Below are 16,993 nucleotides of genomic sequence, written 5' to 3'. Positions count from 1 at the left end.
TTTCCGGAATTTTTTTCCCCTAACATTATTTTAGGCTGTGTACAGGCTTAGGAAGCTGTTGTATTTTACAGGTCTATTTTGTGTTTATGGTTATCTGAATATGCAGTTTTATATTCTCCTCTTGTATCTAAAAAAGTTGACCTTTATTTAACAAGTGTTTTTTTTTTTTTGAGGGAACAGGTTTGTTTGTTTGTTTTAATAGAATAACAGGAGACCATAGAAAAAAAAATTTTTTCCGAAAAAGGGGGGATCTGACTGTATAGATATGCAGAAAATCTCAATAAATTGTAGACATTTGTTTTTGAAATATATCACCAGACTCATATCAAAAGTACGTGGGAAAGTTCATTTCCTTACGGAAAGGAAAATAGGTAGTGAAAGCATTTCCTGAATTTCTATTGTTTTATACTGAATTTTATACTGTTTTACCAGGAAGAATTAGACAAATTGTTGTAATGATAGCTAATTAAGGATATGAAATTTTTGAAATGTAATTTCATGTAAAGTGCATTTTAAATGAAATACTGTAAAATCTCTTATTTTTCTTATTCTTCTGAAAAATCATTTATTTTTTTTTTTAATTTCAAGTTTTTTTTTCTGGTCAATTTTTTATGGTTTTAGGGAGGAAAATTGGTTTGCAGGGATTTAATTTTGTGGTTGAAGAAGAGAACCATGAAAACAATGCAAACTAGTGCTAATTGTAACGGGAACCGTTACAGATGTTCCCCAAATGGCTCCCCAATCCCTTGTGATGCCCCATTCCCTACAAGCTTCAATAAATTAGACAATACTTTTGTAATATAGATGGACACTTTATTTTTAAGGGTATTTCATTGGAAAACAACTCCGATATAGCCATATGGGTATGAGCCAATCTAATAGCTACATTTTTTACATTAATTATCTTATAGTGTCTCACAATACATACATTTGTTTTAAATATTAAAGAATTTCATTGAAAAATAAGAGAGATGTAACCCTTTAAGTATTAGCCAATCAAAATTCAGCATACGCGCATGCATGGCCTTGCATTCAATTTTGATAGTATCATAATGTAGGAGCTCTATGTGCCTATCCATGTCTTAAATTTCATCCTGTTTTGTTAAAAACCAAGGGAGTTAAAGACATTTAAAGTTTCAACCAATCAGTTTGCAGCACACCTGCATGCGCGTGTTTTCAAGAAATTTCCTATATAACATGTTGTAGCACCTTATAATATATACTTATATTCTAAATTTCAAAGTATTTTGTCAAAAAACAAGGAAATTATTGAGATTTTTGTATCAGCCAATCAGAGAAGAGCGCACATGCATGCGCGTGAGTTCACGCTAATTTGACCATGTTGTCTTGTCTAGACTACTAATATATCTTTATATTTTGAGTTTCAAAGCAATTGATCAAGAAATATAAAAGTTACGGCTTCATCAAGTATATCAGTCATTTCACTCATTGCACGCACGCGCGCGCACGTGCATGCATGTGCGCGCAAAATGACCTTCGTTCCACACACCTACACAACATGCCTATTAACCCTAAAAAGGTTTCATGTCAATCGGATGAGTGGTTCTATGAGAACACTCCCGGACAAAAAAGTACCGGAGAAGAAAGTAGAAAAAAAGAATAATAATAATAATAATAAGAAACAGAGTAAAAACAATATGTTCCCAAACTTCGTTTGGGGAATATAATAACACCCCTCAACACACACACAACATAGTGATTTCACAGTGTACGTTTTTTTTTTTCAAATATGGCTATACATACTTTTTTTCATTTGAAAAAATAAACAGCTCTAACAAGCAGCTTTGCAAAATATTGTCAGAAAAATGGCATACCATTATATGAGGCAAGAAATGGAGAAATTCACAAGAAATTGCCAATTCTGAGGAAGATGAGAAAATGATTCACCAAGTATATAGGAAAAATATATGTAAGTTACTTCATAGCAAGGATGAGTTTCCTAAAGATTGTTAAATAAATCTACCAAGGCTTTGACAGATAATGCTTATTACAAGATCACATTGATCAAGGCTTTTTTATACATGGTTTATTCATGACGTTTTACTATCTAGGGTCCTTAGTTATGCCTTTTTTGGTGCCAGCATCTGAATTGATTTTGGAGCACATCCTTCTAGAAATGGCACCTAACTTTTAATGACATCTTGAAAAGACAAGAATATGTTTGTTTAGCCATTAAAGAGTCAAGGAGGAGGCATTCTTTTCCTTCATTCCAGTAATTAGATTTGACAAGCAGAAGCCCAGAATCAAAGAATTTGTAGAAATTCTAATTAAGACATGCAATCAGACAGCAGTGAGATGTTTGTGAGGTTATTGATTACAATGATTAGGGGACTCACTGCACTGACAAGTGTGGACAGAGGAAGCATGAGTCCTTAAGTCACACTGGTAATTGTAAAAGTTTCATGTCTTATTAAGAGGGTGCTTCATATGTAGTGTTTCTGTTCCTTTGAGCTACCAGTAAATGTATTCTAAATGCCATGTATACGAAGTTTCTCACAGATTTTAATGATCGACTTTTCTTCTTTTCATGGTAAAGAAAAATCTTTATTTGTATCTTATTTCTGCAAAAATCCAATTGTTTTGTACTGTGTAGAATTAATGTCAGCGGAAAGATTTGAACCCAGATTTATGTGTGGACGACTTGTTGTAAATACTAAATAATTGACAATTTACCTGTAAATCTCCTAGGGCAGAGCCCTCTTGTGAAATTCTTAGCTACTTATATAGATAAGTGGAATATTGAAAAAGGAGTCTTATTTTGCAGTTATTAAAATCCTCTAGGTAATGAGTTTAATGATTTTTTTTTCTTCTAGAATTGAAGTAGATACTCAAATGATCAGTGGTGAAATACCTACATATTTTCAAATTTTTTTTAAAGATAGAGTTTATTGCATCAACATCTCAATATCTAACACTCTTAAATATTGTCAATTTGTGCTGAGCTCCCACCTCCCCCAGACCCTGCTTGGTTGGGGAGTGGGGACTAACTACTGTCCTAGACACCATGCAGACAGAAAAGCATCTACATTATGTTTGCCTAGCTGGAGACGAAGACCAAGTTTCTGATATTATTGATACATGACGTTTTTCAAAAATTAGCTAGAAATTCTTCTAGAAAGTTAATTCAGTGTTTTTAAGAGTCCAGACTATTGCATAAAAGTTCATTGCTGGAACGAACAAGATGAGGCAGGTGGATAAATGTCACATCGGGGATGACATCACTGGAATGTGCTAGAAGCAAATGATTATAGTAAATAATCAGCTGTCTCTGTTGATTGAAAATCAATGTTGTTGATCTCTTGGACACGACTGTTATTAATAAAGGAGGGGATGAGACTTTACAGAGTGTGTTTGAAGTCATCAAAACAGTAGTTAAATTCCACTGCTCAAATAGATATTTAATTCAAATAATGCACCAGCAATCACTATAAGAATTTGTGAGGTCTGTTTTGGTTTTATTAATAGTTTTGCAAAATGAAAGCAGTGGAGCTATTAAATTTCAGAAGCTGCATATTGTATTACGTTCAAGAGAATGGTGCAATGGAGCAAGTTTTGAGGGATTGTGAAGAGGGTACTTTGTAGCAAGCACTTGAAATTTGCCAGGGATCAAGATCTCAAGCACAATAATATATTGATTAGTTTAGTGTCTCCTGTACAAAGCAGTTAGTGGTGATTTACTGAATGAATATTAAACCCCCCTCCTTGGAATGTCAAGATACAAGTCATAAAATTTACGAAGAAAAATGGCAAGTGTCAAAACCTCAGATGCACCCTATTGTTCGTGTCAGTAATTTCAGATGTGCACAACTTCACTCCATTACTTTGTGTGACTTTACAAGAATGAAAGTATAAAGTATATCGTATACAAATGCAATTTTTTTTAATCAACCCTGTTTACAGAAGAATAAACAACCAATGTTTTATTTCTTGCTGGTTTTCATCTAGATTTTGAGCTCTTTCAATCTTGTGGACAACTTTCCTATTATATTCTGAATCTATAGAGTGTTTGTGTTTTATTACTTTCTGATCCACACTGTCAAGGTCTCTGAAGTTACTTCATCTTGTAAATCTAGATCCCTGGTGTTATAAGCTATGACAGGTATTTGTGTTGCTCTAATTTGTTGGGGTTATAGGCATGCAGATAAATTCTTTGTCTAATTTTTGTGTCACGCATTCAAAGTTTTCATGTCTACTTCATTAACCAGCCAATACGTATATCATGCTCTATAAAGACTTACCAAGATTGAGTAATTCATAGAGATATGTAAAAATTATTATACTAGAAAAAGTTATATTGTAGAAAAAATAATAATTAAAAATGAAGAAAGAAGGTCAGGTGTGTACATTGAATGGGCACATGCTGCTTGTTGCTGTGCCAAGATAGGCTTCCAATCTTGGATCAGATGTGCGACATTCGAGACAGAATCGATTGATTGATTTTTCCCACTGCAGAGGAATAATATTGCAATTGATTTAACCACTGCAGGAGGAGACTAGTGCCGATCAGTATCACAGTGACCATATAACCTATCCAAAATGAAAATCAATTATACAAAGAGCAGACATTTCCACAGTACACTATGCAACAGTGTCAAAAGATGGCCTAACATTATTTATATTTTATTATGCTTTTTTGAAGTTGAGAGGAACTGGCTAGACAGTGATTTAGGGAATTTGATCTTTCCCTGCATTTTTAATATTTGCACATGCTAAGAATAATTTGAAGGAATAAATTGCCTCTCAAATAAATCCCCCTCTGAAATACAAACATTAGCAGTCAGATAATCTTTAATATTTCCACATCAATAGTTTATTCTATCTGGGATTTTTAGTTTGGTAAAGTAATAAGGCTTCAAGGATTTACATCTGCAGGATTGGAATAAAAATAAGATCCGAAAAAATTGTATAAATTGATTTATGGTCTGTTTAAATTGGCTTTGTTTGGTGTAATCTAACTGTGTTTCATCACTCCCGACTGTGACAGATTACGGGGAGATCCACTATACCCACCCACCACTTCAGCCGCTAAGGTCAGGGGGCCTGACACAATTACTGTTGGACTAACTGCCATCCATTATGAGACCTGGGAAAGTAGAGATGGAGTAGACATTTAATCGCCCCCACAGGAATAGTACTGGCTTAGTCCGCCTTGTGGGTAGACAAGCTATTTGTCTCCCGATCACCTGTGTGGGATCAGTTTTATGTGTCATAGTTTTTTTTTTGTTTGATATTGTCGCATTTCTACACTTAGAAGTGAGAAGGCACTTGTATTTATTATGGTGTGTTGGTGTATTTGTGTAGGAGTCTCACTCAGGCTCTGTGAATAGAATTCCTCCCTAGCCCTTGATCAAATATCAGATTTGTCATATTCATTAAAAGTGCTCAGATTCCAGGTTGTGGAGGTTTGAAACCTTACACAAGTCCTAGCATAATTGCATAATATTTAGCTGATTTTGAAATAAACATATTATTTTCTGTGGTGATTTGTTAGAAAATTACTTAAGCATGAATGATCTAATAAATTGTGAACATGCTATGTTTTATATACATGTATGATAAAGGTTTTGAGGAAAATTTGCGAAAAACATTGATTTAGGTCAATAAACACAGAGTCATTTGAGATACTAAAAAGACTAATTTGAAAATGGTATTATTAAAAAGTTGAGGTTTTGCAAGATTCGCAATTTTCTGTGGTGAAGGGTTTTGAATTTGTCAGATGTTATGGTAAGCCAAATTGGCTCCAAGTATCATATAGATAACTAAATTGAATGAATTTACCCTACATAGTAATTTATAAATCTGTACTATATCATATGTGCTCAAACTCAAAAAACATGATAATGGCTGGAGGGACTTTCATTTGCAACAAAAATACCATGAAAACAATGTCCGATTGACCCTGTGTAACTCTTTGGTCTCTGACTTAAGTTGACATCTAAAATCTGTAAAACACTTATTTTCATGGGATCAAATTTTCAACCCAAAAGTGTTGTTATCTATTTGAAATATGCCACAAAAACAATGAAAATTAACCCCCCATAAAAATTTGAGATTTCGCAGTATGATGTGTTATAATTTTGTAATTCAGGTTTTAAGAAGTTTTTGATCATTTTTAAATTCTGTGGTTACTTGTTAATAAGGTTAACATTGAAGTATGAAGCTATTCTTTGCATTCTTTTATAGATTTAAATTAAGATTCTTTATTTAAATCTAGTTAATACATGTATGTACATTGTCTTTTTGTTGCAGGGTTATGAGGTTCAGAAGTGTGTTTTGAATTGGTATAAATTGGTTAATGTTGAGTAAAGTATTAGTATTTATTGTTTTGTGACAAATCTTGCTTTATTTATTAATCTGTATACCAGGTGTACAAAACATGAATGTAAGATTTTCCTTATCTTAAGCAGGTGCTTTGACATGATGGTTAAAAATACAGTTTTACTTTTTTTTTTAAGTTGGACATTTTCTTATGTATATGTGTATTACATTGTACTCTCTGTCCACTCCAATGTTGGGCAATCCTCTCTGTTTCTCATGACTTTTTGATGAGGAATGGGTGATTTTATAGCTGATATCAGTTGTAGTATTAGGATAAGGATGTATCCAGAGAAGAACGGTGTTGGATAATGAATTATTGAAGGAATAATAAATTAGGATAACTATTCCATGCTGTGTAGATTAAGAACAATGAAGTGATTTATTACTTAACAGCTGATTTTTCTTTTTCGTTTCAGGGTTACTGGGGGGGAATTATTTGAAGACATAGTCGCACGGGAATTTTATAGTGAAGCCGACGCAAGGTGAGTCCGAGTACAAACAAACACACCAGCAAAGTTATCACAGAAGTTAAAGTTCTGCAAAAGAGTTTAAATAAAATCAAGAAAAGAAAATGCAGCACGGCATATGGGAGAATGTTGCCATTTATTTCTGTTGAATTACTCGGTATGTCGTTGACGCTTGTATGTATAATACATGTATTGACACAGATGTATTATATACAATGGAGAAGCCTCTACTCCTACCTTGATGAAGAAAGAAAATATTGATAGATTTCTCATTTTCTATTAAAACAAGAATAAGAGACATACTTGGAATATCAGTTGATGTTGGGAATGAAATTCAGTTCATAAGTCACATTTGGCTAAGGTCTTACTTAGAAATGGAGGGTGTATTTTACACTGATATAGTCACACCTGGTGCTGGAGGCTTGTAATGTTACAGACAAATAATATTAGTCGTCCAAAATTTAATTCTTTTTCACCAGGTACGTCCTTTCTAGCTTCAAAACTAGCTCTAGTTGAGAAAATTCGGACAGTCAACCAGAGAACTACAGATCCAAGCATTGTAAAAATCCTTCGAATTACAGCACCACTTTTTTTGTCGCTCACTTTGGGTATTATTTCTTGTATTATATGTGTTCCCCTGCCAAAAGCATGGTATCTATTAATTAACCATATATTTTAATCTTAATCTTTGTTACATTATTTACCTTCCAACAGTTGATACAGCCCTATATAGCCTTGGAATGTACGTCAGTTAAAAATTTGCATTCTGACATCAATGCTAAAATAACGCCCAAGTTTTATATATCTAATTTCCTTTTTAAATGGATATTTTCTTCTTTCATAAAAGATATAGATTATATTTGACACCCCCTCCCCCCTGAAATTTTTTTTATTATTTTGATTTTCTCGACATGTGTTATGTTCTTGGACAAATACATTTAAGCACCCACCATGAACATCAGAATGTGAAATAAACATAGGCCTGTTTGAATCCATTGAAAGATGGTAAATAAAGCATCAGAAATTTGAGCAAGATATATGGTTGATTAACGAATACCATGCTTTAGGTGAAGGAATGCATATAATAAAAGAAATAAGACCCAAAGTGAGTGACAAAAACTGCGCTGTAAATCAAAGACTTTTACAATGTTTGAATCTGTAGCTCTCTGTTATCTGTCCATATTTTCTCGACCAGAGAGCTACAGTTCTGCAGCGAAGTCCTTTCAGGCTTTTGATTAGGGGGTCATTCAGTTTCCTACAAAATATTTCATTGGTCTTTTACAGGACATAAAATTAGCCAATCACAGTGTATATTGTAAGGAATGGCTTTTCCTAGTGTTGAAATGTCAAATCAAGAGCCAAACAAGTAAAAAGGATAGGTAGTATGAAAAGCAAAGACATTTCAATTATTCTCTTTCTGAAAACTGACAGGTATCAGCTAGGTTAAATGTCATATAGAAATTGAACACTGAAGGACTTGACCACTGCTGGAACCTGGTGTTTTCAAATTCACAACCTAGTTTTCAAATTCCTAGTTTCTACTAGTAGTTGAGGAAGATATTTGGGTGATGTGGTTACTCATGTAAGCCAAGTCATCGAGGGACTTCTGCTAAGTGCTAACAAGTCTGGCCATTGCTGTGGTTGTCTGTAGCAATACCAGGCCCTGCCAATCTTGTCTGCCTGCGGATCATCTCTTGTCACATTGTGTGTTATATTTCTTTCTCTTGTTTATTAGACAGAACATGAACTCTTTTTATCCTTCTCTAATGGCCCTGTCTTTCACCATTGATGTAGTGTTAAATGAGTTTTTTTGTCTTCTTTCCTGATCAGGAACATACAAAGTTATGAATGAACTACACTGGTTGACTCATTGATAATTATTCTAGAAAATTGGAAACATTGAAATTCCTAAGATTGTTGGAAAGTTATGAGAAGTGTCAAATTTATCATAAATGAAAATCTTAATAGCACTATCAATGTTTAAGCTGGAATCTCATGCAAGATTTATCAGTTTTTAGTTGAGGTATCTGCAGGTTTATAATGCCATATTCTTTTTTTTATTTTCCAGCCATTGTATGCAGCAAATTTTAGAAAGCGTAAATTACTGTCACGTCCATGGAATAGTACACAGAGATTTAAAGGTAATTAACAGTCCTAGAAGAGTGGGGGTGTAGACATTAGTATCGTATAATTAGCTATTTAATGTGAAATCGTTTATATAACCTAGTTATTGGGGTTTTTCGCAATTCTACCACCACTGGAATCATTCTGTTTTCACCTAAAATCTTTTGGAATCCTTAAATGATCCTTTGACATTCATCGGTAAAAGGTTATATCCATCTTAATACATTTAATGAGATTTGAAAGCAGGCTTTTTTTTCCCTGTGAATTTGTGATGTCAGTTAAGCAGGATAGATTTAGATATCAGGAGCTTTGTTGATTTTCTGTCACAAAGACAGGGTTTTTTTCTCTCTACTCAGGGATATCATGCTTAAATAAATCTTTTCCAATACAATTAGACAGATTTTTTCTCCTCCGTAGTGTCTTCCTAATCAGTGAAACAAGATGATTGAAAATTTAGATCATGTATGCAGAGTCAGGCAAAGGAATTATTCAAATGGGAGTTTATCCATCATAAGAGTTGTAACTGGAATTTTTAGCCTTGTGTAATTTTCAATCAAGAATTTGGTCACTAATTTAATTTATGCTCAAGCTAGGACACCGCTTTAAAAATGTGTTTTTTTTTTGCTGAAACTATGATAACCCAGTTTCAAACTTGCCCATCGAGAATGCAAGTTTTTTAGTACTTTTAAGATCTGAGTTTGAACTGTGTTCTCTGACCTTTGAATTGTGTTAATTATCTTTGTAACTAACTTTATTTCAGTCAAACTAAGAATTCTTCAAAATTGCATTTTTTGATTGGGGGGGGGGGGGGGGAGAGAAATTGAAATGTATTTTATGAATGGAATGTATTGATCAGATCTGCAAGTCAGTATGCAAGGCAAAGTGATATTCCTTTATGGAATACCATTGGTCGGTGATTTCAATGAGTCAAATTTTAGAATTTAGCATAAAAATGTGATAAAATCCATTTCAGTAGCATACTGTTTTTGACAATTTATCAATATCCATCCATCAACATTTCCAGGAATTTTTTCCAATGAGGAAATTTGCTTCGATTGAAAAAATCAGAGGCACTTGTCTCCAGAATTTTTTTTTTTTTTTTTTTTTTTTTTTTTTTTGCAAAGAGTGCATAGCTTAGCTGTTGTCCTCAAATATAAATGAAATCAATAAGATAAGTGAGAATCCCCGATGAATTGAAAACAGAAACAATAATGGTGAGCGTTTGGAGACTAGATTTAGAATCTGTTTGAAAATGCTTCCATCACATGGCCAGACAGTTTAGAGTTAATATCTTCTCTTCAAAGCACTTCTACAGCATGAATATCCATGAATGCTATTTTTCAAAAAGAATTTTTAGCCATTATATGGGTTTCTTTTAGAATCATGAATGAAATCGTCCACAAAGATCTAATAGGTAGGTTAAAATTCCAAAGGGAAAAGAATTTTGATGCTTTTAAAGTAACCTTTGGGTAATATCCCATTTGAAAGTGACATTAAGGGCCATAAAATTTTACTATACAGTCATTTTAGAATTGAATTAAATGCTTCGTATAGGCCATGTTTGATGAGATTATGATGATTTTCTTAAGTAAACTGGATTGACGATTCTTTACGGAAGCAATCATGTCAGTGGTGCCATCGAACTAAATGCCTTGAAGTTTTAATGTCTGCCTTAGTCTCTAGGAAAATATTGACACACTGTAAAATAGGCCACAACCAACTTAAGATGTGTAATTGCACATTGATGACACAGGATTGAAGTCTTAAAAAGCCAACCACTTGTAATTTTTGTTTGAATATTGCTTCCCTGAGAGTTATTAATGGAGGCTTTGTTATTTCTTGATGCCTATAAATTTTCTTTCTTTAATCACATATGTGGGTCAGTAAAACGAAAAGTTGATCAATAGGTTTTTTTAAATTCATTTATTTTTAAATTAGCTCACCTGGGCTAATGGATTAAATAGTATAATGTTTACTGTAAGTCTGGCTAGAAATTTCAACTAAGGAATAACTTGGTACTTGGAACTCTATAAATCTATTAGTCTGCCAGCTTTATGTGTTCAGGTTTGAGGATTTGTCAGATAGCATGATAATGTAACTTTTTATTGCAAAAATAGAATTGCTGCTTAATTTCTTTAAAAGCACTTAAAATCACTTTTTATACTACGGAAGAAAATTCTCCTTAAAGAAGTCATTCTGAAATTTAAATCTGTTGCTTATATGTGTGTTTCTATCTTTTTTTTTTCAAATAGCCAGAAAATTTACTGTTAGCAAGTAAAGTAAAAGGAGCTGCTGTCAAATTGGCTGATTTTGGTTTAGCAATAGAAGTTCAGGGAGATCAGCAGGCATGGTTTGGTAAGTTCTGAAGAGAAATTTCACACTGCTTTGTACTGTATATTCGTTCTTTTTATTTGAATTGTGTGTAACATTCAATTTTTTTTTTTGGGGGGGGGGGGGGGAGGGGGGTGATATAACACTTGATGAATGTTATTTAATCAATAACTTATTCTCACTATAGTTGATCAAGGTTGCATAACCCTTGCATAAGTATTTGTTTTCTATAAAGTGGGGGTGGGTGATTTTGTGTGATGAAGGTATGTTTTGGTGGATTTAATGAAAAATTTTAATTTACTGTTCATGTTCAGAAAATTCAGATAAAGAATTTTTCCTCATGGCATGGGAGAGTTCTTCCCTTAAGCCATCTGAAAACTTGGAACAGTTGGAGAGCAACACCTCTTTCACACACAAACACAAGCTGTGTGATTACTGCCATCTTGTAAAATCATTAACTATAATTCAGACACAATGCCCTAATAAAGACATTATTTAAGAGAAAAGTGACTGTAATAGTCAATTTACGCTTCTAAGTTTTTTTCTCCCAATTTCCTAGAGAAAGGAAACGTTGAAGTACACAGGAAATTGATTACTTTTGAAGACAGGAAGTTGATGAGAAAGACAAGATAAATAGAGGATTATCTGTATCATCTCATTGCCTTAGCTGCTTTAAGTCTAGCATTGTATAACTGTGGAATGTTTTATGTCTTTATGGGATTATTAATTTGTTTTTTTCATTGGTATCCATACTGCATATGAAGCCCATATGTACGGTAGAAAAATGGAAAGCTGACCATTGTTAAATTATATCGTGATATGAGGCTTTGACTTGTAACCCTGTTATAGGTTTTGGGTAAAGCCACATTTGCTTATTATCAATTTAGTCTATCTTATTTATTCCCTGCCAACATACCATCTTCCCTAACTTTTGAGGAAGTTTGATATTGTGTTATGATAATCTAACTTTTAAGGATATTAGATACATAACGAAAAAATTTAGGGTCATCTAACAAATGTTTTACATTACAACTCATGAATAATAGCCATCAAAACCAGCAACATTGAAAATTGGTGGTGCCTTTGAATTAAGTTCTTTTTTCACAGGAACACTGTGCAGCACAGTGCATAAAAGATACAAATAGAATGTCTTTTCCTTGGGAGACTCATCCTTTTTATACTCCTCCCCCTCCCGTGTAAAACGCACATAAAAGTTGGGGGGGGGGGTTAAACACAGATTGCCTTGTCCATCAGTTCATGCAATCATATCCAGGACATAAGTATGTAATTGAGGATCATTGGGAGTTGAAACTTGATACAAAGATTGATTGATTTGTCAACACCTTGACCCAAGGTCATTCAAGCAAGCTTGATTTCACTAGCACAAAAATGGTAAAATTCATGTCTGGTTCATAACTTTCTTATGAAGAAACATAGGAAGTTCATATATCCTACAAAGTTTGCTTATGCCATGAACATGTGTTGTGACCTTGACTCAAGGTCATTTGGTCAAATTCAAGGTCACTTGTATAAAATGCATAATTTCTCTTCTGACCATATTGTGTTATAGAGAACAATTGGAAGCTCATACTTGACACAAAGATTGTTCATGACCTGAGGGTGTATCATGGCCTTGACATGAGTGTCATCTTAGCAAGTTTAAGTTCACAAAAGTATATAAACCGTATCCTATTCATAATTCTCTAATGGAGAAAAATTGGAAGTTGATACTTAAAAAAAAAAGATTGCTGATGAGCTTTAAAGGGTGTGTCATGATCTTGACCTTAGGTCATTTGGGCAAGTTCCAGTTCACTGGCATAAAAATGTAAAATTTGTGTCATGTCCTCAATTTTTCTTACTATAGAAAAATGTTGGAAGTTCAAACATCACATATATATTACCTATTTCCTAAGGATGTGTCATAACCTTGACCTTAGACAATTTTTGGCAAGTTCAAGATCACTGGCAGAAAAATTCATGTCATTCCCTAACTATTTAAGAAGGCTCATTACACCACTTTTTGATGATGTACTACACAGAAAAATAAACCTCCATTGTTTTGTCCGTTTTCTCCTGGGAACAAATTGTACAGGTTCGCTTTGCTGATCTGATAAACTAAATCTTTAAAACGCTCTAAAAATAGACTACATGCGATGTTGTAAACGATGAGAACAATGGTTTCATTATAAATCACGAAGGAAGAAGGGTTATTTTTAAGTAGACACCAAAGAGAATGACAGTCAAATCTTCGCTACCTAAGTAGTGTACAATGTCATAACGAAAGCAGCAAGTTCTACCACTGACAACATGTACGTATAGAGGAAATTCTAGTTGAAATCTACAACCTTATTGAAATAAATATTGACTTGCGCTTTTAGAGTACTACTCTTGTTGGTTTGTGTGCTTGTCTTTATTTCCTTGAAAAATGTATATTATTCTAGAAATTTTAGCTTATTCTGATATGTTCAACCGTTCCCGAGTGTTTTGAGTCAGGGGGACACAGACTACCAATTATTTTGCTATACATTCCTTTATAATGTAAAAATTTATTTAAAAAATCACACCAGCTCAACTTACCTGAAACTTGGCATATAGAGTAACAACAATTCAAGTCCAAAAATTTTTCAGGCTCTCGGGAAAATTCATAGTCTGCAAGTCCTGCTATGGCATCGCAAATAACCCCTACCCTGCTTATTTCACTTTTCCTTCGAGGAAAGGGTAAACATGGGCCTCTTTACACCCTTCCTACTACGCGCTTAAAAGCAAAATTTCCCATTATTATCAATTTTATAATTTTTTTCAGACCCTCTCCTTTCCATCTATGCCCAAAAATAACCCCTTTCCACCCCATATGCATCCCAAAGAATTTTTAAGAAAAAACCTCTATTTTTAAACTGGCACTACTTGCGTGGTCAATGAAATAGGGGTAAAATTAGTAGTCTGTAACCTAATAAGGACACAAACCTTGTCTGATTTTGCTGAAATCTGACATGCCGGTGTCTTTTGTTTATACAAAGTAGCTGATGATGTTTCATTGAAATTGATGATTCCAAAGCAGAGTTATGGCCCTTTAATTGATGTGCTGGAACACCTTAAATCAGAGGATGAAATGAGCATAAGACACACAGTTCTCAAATTTGAAATGCTAACAACTCACATATGTTACAATTATTTTCTTTCTTTATATTTTGGTATACTAGATAAATATGTCCTATACAAAATTCAAGAAGCAAACTTTACCTATTACATAAATAAATATTTTAAACAATTTTTCAAAAAAATACCTTCAAAAAGCAAAAAATTCTTGGAAATTTTAAAAATAAAAATATTTCGCAAATTCTAACTTTAGTAAAACTTATATTAAAAAATTCTACAATATATAAGCTTTAACAAATCAGCATAAAAGTTAGGGAAAAAAGATTAATACCTTTGTTATAAGCAGATTATCCAACCTGGTTCATTCAGCCTCTGTCAGGAAGTGGTACTTACTACTCTAATTGGATTATCCCTGGTCATATTTAGACTTCTTTAATGGGTATTTCATGTAATAATAAACATGATTAGACAATAAATACCATAAATTTTATAAAATTTTGGTTTTTATAACTCTGAATTTACAAGAAAAGGAATTTAAACATGCATTTTACCTACATACATTATTCACTTTGCTGTAGAAAAAGGGGAGGTAACTCTGCAATAGAAAGGTACAAAATAATAGAAAATAATAAAAAAGCATTTCATATACTTTCAATGGTTCAACACAGAAAATACATACCATGTCTATGTCACATATAATCACTCCTGGAGTTACTTGGAAGTTGACTACTAAGAACAAAAGGGGGGGGGGGGGGGGGGTTGTAGAGATGGTTATATTAAAATGCACATAAATTCTGCCTGCTAGGTGGATCACTATTTTTGCACAGTGTACATCTAAATTCTTGAAAACACCTGTCCTTGTCCAAAAAAGATGATTTTGTCTGATATGCGACCACAGACAATGATGTCCAAGACACCTCAAGATTAGAGGAAGTCAGTAGGACTAAACATTCCATATGAAATGTTGAGCACCTTACTAACCTCCCTTGTCTTGGACAATCACAGATCAGTGCCAGCAATCAGACAGCAAATGTGTAATTCCAAAAGCTGAAAGAAAAGGAGAAAGTTTTAGAGACTGTAAACCAGTTTGGCGACAGATGATGGTGATAGATGAATACATTACCAAAAAAAAAAAAAAAAATTGGTACAAACTTAAGAGACAGTTGATTATATACCTTTAGTTAAGGCTACTGTAGAGTAATATTGTTGACGGCTGTTTCATGTTTTCTAAATACTCATTTGTCTCTGCTGCTGGTAGAAATTTGTTCACTTCTGACTGGCAACTGGCCTGAATTTTTAAAAATAAAAGAAGTCTCCCATTCAGGCCACTGCATACAATCCCACCACATCAACTGAAAATGAGCCACTGAAAAAAAATACTCAACTTTTAAAGCACTTTTAACTTCAATTCACATTCAGAATTAATAAATAATTGTATCAACTATAATTACATATACACCAAGTGACTAAAGTTTTGAGGAATAATGCATTTCTCTAATACTAAGAGGAGTGTTAAAGAACAATAAAATGTTAGAACATACCTGTGTTTTTTGTACTCCATTTGAAATTTAAAATAACTGGATAGGTGAGGAATGTGCTCTATGTCAGCTACAACATTAAATACTGAATCAAAATTCATATTGCATAAATTCTTGACACACATTAATTGCACACATTACATCATACCCTTTGACAAACACGAGCAGGTGCACCCTCCCCCTTTTCAATTATTTAAATCAATCCATCTTCTCCAAAATACAATTTTTTTCATAAAATTTGTCAACAGTTTGCATAATTAGTTATAAATTATCCAAAAAGTGCCAATAAATTGATTAACGTGAGTTTTGACCTTTGACCTGATAGGACACAGACTACCAATTATTTTGCTATACATTCCTTTATAATGTAAAAATTTATTTAAAAAATCACACCTTACCTGAAACTTGGCATAGAGTAACAACAATTCAAGTCCAAAAATTTTTCAGGCTCTCGGGAAAATTCATAGTCTGCAAGTCCTGCTATGGCATCGCAAATAACCCCTACCCTGCTTATTTCACTTTTCCTTCGAGGAAAGGGTAAACATGGGCCTCTTTACACCCTTCCTACTACGCGCTTAAAAGCAAAATTTCCCATTATTATCAATTTTATAATTTTTTTCAGACCCTCTCCTTTCCATCTATGCCCAAAAATAACCCCATTCCACCCCATATGCATCCCAAAGAATTTTTAAGAAAAAACCTCTATTTTTAAACTGGCACTACTTGCGTGGTCAATGAAATAGGGGTAAAATTAGTAGTCTGTAACCAGGGGGGATTTAGGAAAGATAACTCTTGCAAGTGGACTTTTTATTCCAATTATTTTTTTAAATTGGAATTTTCATTTCTTTAAAACATTTTTCATTCAATTTGTCACTTGTTTTTCATTAATATACATTCCTTGTCTATTTATAACTGATTTTCCAAATTATTCATGCAAAGATTAAGAAGAAAATCACATAAATTCTTTTTTGAGAGAAAATTGTTTTTTCTAATAAAAATAATATTGAATATTATGAAGAGTAATTATTGCCTGACGCCACGTGCGTCAGGCAGTATAAGGATTAATATTTTAGGGATCTGAAACTAAGCGATCATTCT

At 33.3% G+C, this 16,993-nt stretch overlaps 1 protein-coding gene across 13 annotated transcripts in view; it reads left to right on the top strand.

The window, feature by feature from the left end:
* LOC133184282 (calcium/calmodulin-dependent protein kinase type II delta chain-like) overlaps positions 1-16,993 on the top strand; it is a 52,564-nt gene that overhangs the window by 10,200 nt on the left and 25,371 nt on the right. For all 13 annotated transcript variants that reach the window (XM_061319279.1, XM_061319273.1, XM_061319277.1 and 10 more), the window contains exons 5-7: positions 6,756-6,821; positions 8,875-8,947; positions 11,183-11,285. In XM_061319279.1, the coding sequence (XP_061175263.1) occupies positions 6,756-6,821; positions 8,875-8,947; positions 11,183-11,285 (242 nt within the window). The remainder of the gene's footprint in view (positions 1-6,755; positions 6,822-8,874; positions 8,948-11,182; positions 11,286-16,993) is intronic.

Source organism: Saccostrea echinata, unplaced genomic scaffold (assembly GCF_033153115.1).
Source record: "Saccostrea echinata isolate AGI-Se365-2 ecotype Australia unplaced genomic scaffold, CSIRO_AGI_Sech_v1 ptg000010l, whole genome shotgun sequence".
Lineage (NCBI taxonomy): Eukaryota > Metazoa > Mollusca > Bivalvia > Ostreida > Ostreidae > Saccostrea > Saccostrea echinata.
The sequence above is the reverse complement of the archived record's forward strand: the minus strand, read 5'-3'. Positions and strand labels throughout refer to the sequence as shown.